The 11,418-nt window shown below is 29.4% G+C and overlaps 1 protein-coding gene across 1 annotated transcript; it reads right to left on the minus strand.

The window, feature by feature from the left end:
* Positions 1–329: 329 nt before the first annotated feature.
* On the minus strand, positions 330–11,155 carry LOC112805241 (histidine kinase CKI1-like). The gene is made up of 7 exons (XM_025847641.2): positions 10,709–11,155; positions 4,275–4,397; positions 3,516–4,190; positions 3,018–3,366; positions 2,006–2,595; positions 743–1,822; positions 330–645 (listed from the first exon to the last, which is right to left on the minus strand). The coding sequence occupies exons 1-7, from the start codon at positions 11,153–11,155 to the stop codon at positions 427–429; spliced, it is 3,483 nt and encodes a 1,160-aa protein (XP_025703426.1). The 3' UTR covers positions 330–426.
* Between the last annotated feature and the right edge of the window lie 263 nt (positions 11,156–11,418).

The raw sequence follows: 11,418 nt of genomic DNA on the forward strand, positions 1-11,418 counted from the left end.
ATGACAAAAAAATAAGATGCAGTTTTGTACAACTTTAATATACATAACTTATGTCTTTTTTAAAAATAAATAAATTTAAAATCTTAAAATGATATATTCTGTAAAATATTTTTAATATACATTTATTAAAATATACTATATAATATAAATAATTTACCTCTCTGCGTATTGCGCGGTCTCACTCTAGTATGTTTGAAAAGCTAGAACATTTTATAAAGGAGTTGTGCAAATTTTACATAACAAAATATGGAGAAAGAATCCAAGTTTCAGTGTTGACTATTGAAAAAGAAACTAGTGAAGTTTGAGCTTCTACAAATAACATATGCACTTCAACAAGGTTAGCTAGTAAATCCTACCTAAAAAATATGCTATATACCCCAAAATATATACGTACGGAACTACCAAGAAATACATAAATTTCACTCTCTATTCGCTAATGGCAACTCTATCGTGTACTTTTGTGATGGCTTCAAGCAAACCCTTTTTGTCAATGGGTTTGACTAAGTGATGGTCCATTCCAGCTTCTAATGGATTTGCCTCTTCCTGAGTATTAGCAGTTAATGCAAATATAGGAATGTGAATATTATACTCTTTCTCTATCTCTCTTATTAGCCTTGTTGCCTCATATCCATTCATCACTGGCATCTGTTCAATCACAAACAGTAACACTAATCAACTTTATTGCACCCATATGATATCCAGTAATACAATAGAAAACTTGGCAGTGACTATAATTAATTACCTGGCAGTCCATAAAGATGTAATCATATGGAAGATTTGGAAAATCTCTAGCTAGACCCTCTTTAACTAGCTCCACAGCTTGTTCACCATTCTCACATTTCTCAACAGAAGCACCAAGCTGTTCCAAAGAAGCAGAAGCTATCTTGCGGATCGTGTTATCATCTTCAACCACCATGATTCTCTTACCACTCAAGGGCTTGTCACTGCTTCTTGGAACTTCACACTCTTTTGTTCCTCCTTGATCATGAGATTGATCTCCAATGGATTGTTGTGGTTCCTTCCCACTCCTTGACCTTGAAGTGCCGCACTTTTCTAGTTCAGCTCTTTGCATTGATCCATCACCATACTCTGGAAGAAGACTTAAAACTTGGAACAAAGAGGTACCATGTAATGGTTTATGAAGAACAATGTCATTGGGATCATAATCATCCTCATTTAGGCTATTGAAATCAAGATTAGGAGAAATTGGATTCTCTAACCAAACAACTCTACAAGAAACACAAATGCCTCTCTTGAATTCAGAGACCACCCTGCATAGTTCTTGAAATGGTCCTGCTTTTGCATCAATCACAATCAGGATGAATCCTTGGGTAGATTCAATTTCATCCATCGAAACACTCAAAGGGGCATTAGTAGAACCATGTGTTGCAGAACTAGAACTAGAACCTGAACTTAAGCTATTCAGACCCTTCTTTTTTATCTTATTGAGGGTATGAGACAGATTAGTCCACTGCTTAACAACCTTAACTTTGATCCCTTTTCTCTCTATGAACCTTTGTGTTGCTCTTCGGCGCTCTTCTCCTTGAATCAAGAGAACAACTCGAGATCCCTCATGCCGAAAAGTGCTAGGGCCGCAAATAGGTAACTTGGGACTCAAGGAACACATGCTTGAACCAGAACTAGTAGCATGAATGGTTGACCTGTGTGATTGAGTTCTGTCAACTGGTTTAGATTCACTTTCTCTTGTGATATCATCTGTTCTTTTATCACATACAGTGAGGTGCACATTGAACCTGAAACATGTTCCTTTTCCACCATTATCCTTCTCCACAATTCTAATATCTCCATGCATCAATCGAACCTAGATAGGGAGGAAAAAAAAACATGTTAGTTATTTCCTTATTAAGAGCTCTTCCCTCCCTCCAAGAAAAACTGTCTAATACTCACATTGACAAAATTGTTACATCAAAAAATCAATGTACCTAAACATGATTTATATCAAAATACGTGTGTGATTATAGAAAGGTTCAAAATGGTTACATACCAAAGATCTCACACTGCCAAGTCCCAAGCCAGTTCCACCATGGTCAATAGCAGTTTCTTTGACTTGGACATAATTCTCAAACACAGACTCATGCTTGTCTTTGGGAATTCCTTTGCCAGTATCTTCAACTTCAAATATGAAATCCATGGTATTACTAGGATCTGGTTGGGTTGAATTAGAAGCTTCTATGTCATCATCATTCCGTCGTTCATTATTTTTTCTTTTGATGAATAAGCATGACCAAGGTCTATTTTGGTTAGTAACCCTCATCATTGACATTGAGTTTTGCAATGCAGGTTTCTGTGCCCTTACCCTAACTGCTATGTGTCCTTCATCAGTGAATTTAACAGCATTGTCTAATAAGTTGCATAAGACTCTCTTGAGTTTAACTCTGTCACCCTTTGTGTGTGAATATCTGTGAACTGAGTCATTGAAAGGTTCCAATACAATATCTACTCCTTTCTTCATAGCCACATTATGGTAAGAATCAACTACCTCCTCTAGGAATTGGAACACATCAAATTCTTCTTCCTCAAGTTGCATTTCCCCTGCTTCAATCTTGCTTGCATCCAATATGGAATTCAGCATTCCTATTCATTGGATTTAATGTTAATCAAGTTAATATACCATTACACATGGATGGTAAATATGTCTTTGTGAAACTGTTATATCTACATATAAAATATAGATGCTACTCTAAGAAACAAGAAATAATTTCATCAGATTTTATTGATATAGATTTGCAAGGTCAAAAAGTTTAGGGAGTGATTTTAATATTGAAATGAGTTGCATCTTTCATGAGCAAAATCTTTTTATAAATGAACCTTTTTGAATTTATCTTATTATTAATGTAAATGACAGCAAACACAGTAACACAGAGGAATGTTAACAGTATTGACTGTTATATAATTTATTACTTTATATTATATGCAGGTGTCTTGTAAGATGAAAAATAAAATAAATGAAGTACTTGCAATAAGGGTAATTAAGAGGAATAATTAGGCAATGTTACCTAGTAAATCTTTGGTATAAGAGTCCATTTGTTTGAGATTGGAGTTTAGTTCTGATGAAGAAGGGACAAGTTGCGAAGATGACAACTCTATCAAACCAGTCAGGGCTGCGAGGGAAGCACGAACATCATGGCATGCTGTTGCAAAAGCAATGCTCTTATTCTTACTCTTTCTGTCAGCTTCCTCCGTTGCTTCTTTTTGCTTCTTTAGTGCCTTTTTCATAATTACAATGCTAATCGTGCCAATTAAGGACATAATCACCATGGCACTCAGTACCATCAACCCATATCTCTTAAATTCCTTTATGAAACTGATCATTGCTCCATTTTTCGGCACTCCCACAACATACACCTGAACACATATTATATGTAAATAATCAAACAAGAAACTAAAGAATATAAGAAACTTGTGCTCCAAGTAACGATAAACATGTTCAAAGATAATCAATAAAAAAATATAATTGTTTTTAGATGATAAATAAAAAGATTAAGAAGTTGTACCAATTTGATTCCCATTATCTGAATTGAGGAGCAGCGCATTAAATACTCAACACCCTGAATCTTCAAAGTAGAAGCAACAACTTCACCATCATTTTTGCATGTAACTGAACCCTGATAATAACTAGTGTGATTATTCACATATTGAAACGAAACCGTGTCGTTCTTAGAAACAATCATATGAGTATTCTTGATCCCTTCTTGAAGCACTTGTCCATCTTTTGTAGCTAGATACAACATGGCACCTTGATGATGACTAATAACACTAAAGAAAAAATCAGTTATTTTTGTTGCTTGAACTCCAAGAGAGATCACTGAACCTGTTTTTGTGATTCTTGATGAACTAATGAACAAGAATTCTTGATCATTGCTAAGCTTTTTTTCCAATGTGACAAATCCATCATTTGAACCATTTAATGCTTCCCCAACCCAAGTTGTATTAACATAGGAATCAAATATTGTTGCATTCCCATATAATTTTCCATTGTCAGGATTCACCGGCTGAACATAATAATGCTTAGAAATAATGGAAGAAGATGTTGAACGATTTGAGTATATTGCGAGAGGTTGACCATGATCACCATTGTAGAATGAAAAAAAGTAACCTTCCATTCCTATGTATGAGATTTGGGCTAATTGAGGAACCGTCTCAAATGATTCAAATAATAATGGAGCGACCTACACCAGAAAATAAATAAAACAAACAAGGTTAGATTAAAATGTTGAAACAATAATATTTGTACTGATTAACATTAAATTAACCTTGGTTTTAATGTCAGAGAATGAGATGTTGGTAGCATTGAGAGATGAATTTATAAATCTTGCTAAATTCTTGGAGGAATAATTCATGGGTTGTATGAGTGTTGTCAATGCCTCAATTTCTGACTGGAATTGAAAGAGAACTTTATGTGAATTTAAATTCACATGATACTCCAAGCGTGTGAACAATACATATGAGCATAGTATCAACGACACAAGTAGAATAAAGTATGTCTGTCACAAAAAAAAACATATATAAGTATATTATTAAATGGTAAATAATTAACAAAAAATTATTAAATGGTAGTAAAGTACCAGTATGAGAAAAAATGAACAAGGCCTTAACGGCATCGACAAGAACGGCTTCATGGTCATGTGATGAGGAACAACGTGTATCTTTGTTCTGTGAATTACAAACTTCATGAACTCACTCACCTGTATATATATATATATATATATATATATATATATATATATAATTATAATGCTGGAGAGATGTTTTCTGAAAATTTTCCTACAAAAATATAGGAGAAGATCTTTTTTATTTTGTTTCTTTATTTGATATGATATGATTGATTGATTGATTTTAGGAAATGTTTTATGTGGGGACCAGATGTTATGACAATTAACTAACTGAAATAATTGATTTAATGTTCTAATAGTATAATTTAAGTTGTTAAGTTCTTAAACAATACTCATATCACCTAAAATAAATTAATAAGGTAGTTGGAAAAGTTAAGTTCCCTAGAAATGAAACAACGGATATAGAAATGAAATTCTATAAAATATTATGAGGTCCTCAATTAGATTAAAAATAAATAGAGTAAAGTATCGTTTTTGACCCCAATGTTTGGGTCCCAAAATTATCCCTAACGTTTTGATTCGTTCTATTTAAGTCCCTAACGTTTCAAAATTGACTCAATGTTGTCCTGCCGTTAGAGATCCATATTAACGGCATAACAAAATTGAGACATAAAAATAAATTTTAATTTTATCCTTCAATAATATCAATTTTTTACTATTCATAGTATTCAAGTATTTTTTAATCTAAGTAAATTACACTTAATCACATTATTTTCATTCTAAATAAATTTATTTTTTATAATTTTACACTTAAAGTTATAAGTTAATATAAAAATATAAAAAAATTATTTAAAATAAAAGTAGTGTGATTAAGTGTAATTTACTTAGATATGATTAAAAAATAATTGAATATTATATACAGTAAAAAAAATGATATTATTGAAGGATAAAATTAAAATTTATTTCTATGTATCATTTTTGTCCCCAACGTTTTCGTTCTATTTAAATCCCTAATGTTTCAAAATCATCTCAATTTTGTCCAGCCGTCAATTCTGTTAGCGAATTCTAACGGTATGACAATATTGGGCCAATTTTGAAACTTTAGAAACTTAAATAAGACGATTGAAACGTTAGAAATAACTTTGAGACTTATCCCAAACGTTGAGAACAAAAACAATACTTTACTCAAATAAATATCAAACTTAAGATATATACTAATGCGCTCCACATAAAATAAGGAGTGTATTGCTTTTTTTTATATCACACATATAAAATATAATAAATTAATAATTAAGATTTATTTAATTAATAAGGAGTGTATTGCTTTTTTTTATATCACACATATAAAATATAATAAATTAATAATTAAGATTTATTTAATTAATAAAGAGTGCAACATTTTTTACTTGGTAAAAAGTATTTAAACTTTAAAGATGAGCCTACACTTTAAAAAAAAATTGACAACAAAAAAAATCTACCACAAAATGCTTAACATATAAAACTAATAAAATTATATAAAAGAGTAAGTAATATATATATATATATATATATATATATATATATATATATATATATATATATATATATATATATGAAAAGATGAAAGAGATAGGAGATAGTTCCCAAAACTTACCATTGAAATATTGATTATAATTTTTTTATTGACATGTTTCCTTCTTACTAAGCTATTCACCTTTCAATTACTCGGTTATTTTATGCTCATGAGTGACTGAGTGAGCTTCCTCTGATCTCTCTGCAAAAAGGAGAATTTTTTTTTTCCCTTCAATATGTTTTCCTCTTCTTTTACAATTGTTTAGAATTTAAGTAGAAGCTTATATCACATGCAGCTTCATTACTCAAGTTAGTTCAAGATTAATATTTAAGCCATTGGTATTAACCTTTCTTGTTTTCTTTTTTTTGCCTCTAAAACCATCGCATCGTGAATTTAGCTTTTAATTAATATCTTAGATTCAGACAAAAACTTGATCATTAGGAAGAATATGATATTTTCCCAATTTATAGCTTCAATATTAAGATATGATTTTTATTTTTACATAAAAATATTTCTACTATTGGATTGGAATAAATTGTTATATTATTATTTAAAATATTTAATTTTTGACAAAATAGCTTTTAAAAAAAACTAATATTTTTATTCTTTAATAATGATCTCAATTTGACAAAATAAAGTAATAAACTAAATATAGGAAGAAATATTCAAAATTTTTTACAAGCCTATTAAAAAAATAGATCTTTTTATCTTTTAAATGTGATGATTTTAATTTTTAAGTCAATCTTTTATGACAATTTTTTTAGTGAAGGGTAAAAGATAACAATAAAAAAAAAGTAACAACAAAACCTTATGTAATTTAGTGAAGTTAATTACATAAATCAAATGATCCTATTAAATTTTATCATAAATCATGTCTACAATGAAAAAGAACAATAAATAAAAAAATTAAAAAAATAGTATACAAATAAAAATTTTTCTCCAAATTAATTTTTTTAATAAAAAGTATAGGTAGACAATAAAAATACTAAACAATGTGAAAAATAAATATATCGGATATTCATTTCACTAGTGTACGAAAATATAATGAACAAAACAAAGAAACGCCCCCTTAAGAAGAGCTGATCAAATCAAAATGCATAACTCCCCCAAGGGTGCAACCACTCAAAATACTAAAATTAAGGGGCATACGCCCGGCTTGCCCCGAAATTCAGCCCGGCCTAAAATATTTTAGAAATTAATTTGGTATAATTTTACTGGGTTTAGGATTGCATAAATGTCTCAAAAATAGACTAAATTATTATTTTGGGTCGGATCCGAGTTAAGACAAACCCGGTTTCACCTGATCCATATGAGTTTTAAAGGAACTAAAAAATGTATATATGTTTTAAATTAATTTTAGTATTATGTTATATTAATTATAAGTTTATTGTTTTATTTTTAATCACACTTGTTAAATTAGAAAATAGATCAAAGAAATATCAAATTAGAATTTATAAACAAATTCAAGTTCAAATATGGATATCAACTTTTTTATAACAAGTTTTTTTTTTTATAAATAAGTACATCATAAATAAATTTTGTATAAATAAATTTTTTTATAAATTATTATTAAAGTTTTAAAGATTCAGTTTTTACCGGATTTATACTCGGTATACTTATGGCCCGAAAATATTTAAGTTTTATCGAGTCTAATGCTAAGTTAAAGTCTAACAAATAGATTCAATGTATATTTTGTGTCGAATATGGATCATGACAAATTCGATTTTATTCGACCCATAAATATCCTTAACTAAAATGAGTGTTTGTTCTAATGGATTGATATAATGAAATATTCCTATAACTTTCTTTGAGATTATTTAGAGCATGTATATGACAACTAAGGGATTAGTTTAAGTTGTACATGCAGTTTTTTCTCTTATGAAAAAATTATATATTTATCAAAAATAAAATTTTTTTAGAGGCAAAAATAATAATTTATTTTATTAAATTGATATTATTAAATATATAACTTTTTTAAAATGAGATTAATTTAGAGCATGTGTTAGTTATACATGCATGTTTTTCTCTTATACAATGTTTCATGTTAGAATATTGTGAATGTTAACAAAAAATTGCTGAAATGACAAATATATATAGTTACTAAAAGGAGATAAACTTTTTTTCTGATTTTTTTTTTTTTGGAGTAGAACTTGCCTGAATTTTAAGTTGAGAGAATTCTAAGGAAGAGGATGGCAAATTTTCGAATCTTCGTTCCAAGAATTGATGTAGCCTACCTACAAGAAATGATGAGAAATATAAGGATTAGAGTTTGATAATATATTCTGAATGTGTATTTATAGTGCTTGAATGAATGAATGATCTTAATGAAATTTGAATGAAATCTGTCTAGATTTATTACTAATCTAATTGCGATATGTATCAGATATTACTTCTTATGAACCAGCATTTAAAAAACACGATTCTTAGGCTAGTAATAGTCCTAGGCTAAGTTGAGGAATTAGACCATAACACTTTTATTAGGAGTTAATATTTAATTTGACTTTTAAAATTTAAGATTGGATTTAAATTAATTTTTAAAATTATAATTAATTTAATTTAGCTCCCAAAATTTATAATAGTAATTTAAGTTAGTTTTTAAGCTGATTTTTGTAAATGATATGTTGATTTTACACACTAATTTGTTAAAATTTTAACTCCTTATTTGTATTTTATGTGACTAAGATCTACTAGATTTCCTAAATGTTTGATTAGCTCTAGAACATTCTTGTGAAGATGATAATAACAAGATAAATTTAAAAAATTTTGCGAGTTTGGGAACAACAATTAAGGTTTTGGAACTCTAATAAATCTTTGATCATATGAAATCTGGGTAAAAAATTCAAATCACAACAATTTAATATACCAAATCAATATGTCGCGAAGATTAGTTCAAGAATGAATGTGAGTTAGGATTATAATTTTTCAGGTCTAATTTGAGTCCATTAAAATTTGAAGAGTAAAATTAAATCCGATTTCAAATTTCAGGTGTCAAATTAAGTATTAACTCCTTTTATTAGAGTTTGTTTCAGTTATATTGTTAGAAAAAAAAATTATTAGAAAAAGATTTTTTTTAAGGGAAAGTATTAGTGTATTTGGCAAAATTTTGATAATAAAAGTAAAAGCATTAAACTAATTTAAATTGGTCGAACGATTAGTTCACTCGTCTATTTAAGTAAAAACCAAGGGTTCAAAAGTTACATATTTAATTTAATATTGAATAAACTCCAAATTAAAAAATTAACATACTTTATTTTGTTAAGTATTACATTTTCTTATATCAATTTATTTTTTTAATATTAAGATATAACAAAATGTAATACTTGACAAAATAAAATATGTTAATTCTTTCATTTCGAGCTTATTCGAGATTAAGGCTTGGTTTGGTAAAGTAGCTTATGAACTGTCTTTTAAAAGATAGCTTTTTAAGAGCCGCAACACTTGCATTTAGTAAAATCAAATTAAAAATAATTTTTAATAAGCACAAACACTACAATTGTGTTTGATAAAATAGCTTTTAAAACTTAAAAAAAATTATAATAAACATGTTTATTAATGAAAAATAATTTATTTCTTTAAATTCTTTAAAATTTTATATAAAATTTTAAAATAAAATAATTTTAAAATAAAAAAATTCAAAATAAACATAATTATAATAAATAAACTCTTTTATTTTTTAAATTTAAAATTTTATATAACCATCATAAAAATTTATTTTATCCTAAACATCATTATTAAAAATACTAAATTACCTAACTCAAATTTTAGAAACTAATAGTTTAAATATTTACTTGATTGTACTAATATAAATAAAGTTATCATTAGTCACTAATAAATTTAAAATTTTATATAACTATCATAAAAATTTATTTTATCCTAAACATCATTATTAAAAATACTAAATTACCTAACTCAAATCTTAGAGACTAATAGTTTAAATATTTACTTGATTGTACTAATATAAATAGAGTTATCATTTTTTTAAAGATAAATGTTATTTTATTAATATAAAATAAAAGTGTTTCCATAAGGAAGTACAAAAGAATTGAGTATTCCCATTTATCACCAACTGTGACTGAAAGACTAAAAGCTTAAAGAAGAGTAAAGTAAGAGTAAAGAAAATTAGCAGCATCTATCAGGTATGGCTTACGAGTTCACGCACTAAATTGCTGGCTTCTTTCACTATTTCTGGTGCCGGGCTTATTACCTTCTAAAAAATACACCGATTCCTCGCTTTCCAAGTGCTCCAACACAGTGCCGCTATGAGGAGGGTCTTTTGTCTACCGTCTAATTGAGCCGCTGCCCAGGATAAGACTCGTTGCCACCAATTGAAAAATGTCTCTTTTTCTCTCATCCATAGGTCAGGGGTTATTAAGTTTAGTCTCCATATTATTAAAGATAGGGGGCATTGGAACAAAGCATGAGAAATTGATTCAACCTTCAACATGCATCTTGGACAGGTGGCAGGAGTGGATGCAAACTGGCTGTGGACTTGTTGCAACACTGGAAGCTTTTTATGAAGACTTTTTCATAGAAAAATCTTAATTTTATGTGATAATTTCAACTCCCAAATGCTATTCCAGACTCTGTTGTGTATATTCTGGGGCCTCAATGAAGTAGAAGAATGAAAGAATCCATAAACAATTTTGTATCTTAACCCAACTTCATATATACCAGATTTTGTCCAGCACCAATTAACTTCATCCTCCTCCTCAATCAGATTTCTATTCCAGCTTCTATCAGGATATAGTAACGCACTAACGTAATACACTTGCAGATCTGGCGGGATTGTGAGTGCATTTTGAGGGACATTAAAGGGCACTGGTGGTGGGAGCCAGGGGTCATGGAAGATGCGAACATTCGTGTCAGAGCCTATTTTCCATAACAAGCCTTTCTCGATCACCTTGCGCCCTTCAAGAACACTTCTCCAGCCCCCCGACGATACGCTTCCTATCTCTGCATGTAGAAAATCTGTATATCTGAAATATTTAGCTTTGAGCATTCTTGATAGAGTAGAATTAGGGTATTTCATTAGACGTCAACATTGTTTTCCCAATAAAGCCAAATTTTGCGCCCTTAGGTCCTTGATCCCCAGCCCGCCATCTTTCTTCGGTCTCGTCATTGTGTCCCGTTTAATCCAAACCATTCTTCGTTCTACGCCTTTTTGACCCCACCAAAATTGCGAGAGCATGCTATGAATCTCAGTCAACAGCGTGTCCGGGAGCTTGAAACAAGAGAGTGTATAAATAGGAATCGCCTTTCCCACCGCTCTCAATAGCGTGTGCCTACCACCTG

This window comes from Arachis hypogaea, chromosome 6, assembly GCF_003086295.3.
Source record: "Arachis hypogaea cultivar Tifrunner chromosome 6, arahy.Tifrunner.gnm2.J5K5, whole genome shotgun sequence".
NCBI classification, from domain to species: Eukaryota; Viridiplantae; Streptophyta; class Magnoliopsida; order Fabales; family Fabaceae; genus Arachis; species Arachis hypogaea.

Bases quoted from the DNA above. Each gene is read 5' to 3' on its own strand.
- LOC112805241 (XM_025847641.2), bottom strand. From the start codon at position 11,155: ATGAAATACCCTAATTCTACTCTATCAAGAATGCTCAAAGCTAAATAT. The intron at 3,367-3,515 runs GTACAACTTCTT...ATATGTGTTCAG, and splicing joins AGATAATGGGAATCAAATTG to GTGTATGTTGTGGGAGTGCC. The intron at 2,596-3,017 runs GTAACATTGCCT...TCCAATGAATAG, and splicing joins TTATACCAAAGATTTACTAG to GAATGCTGAATTCCATATTG.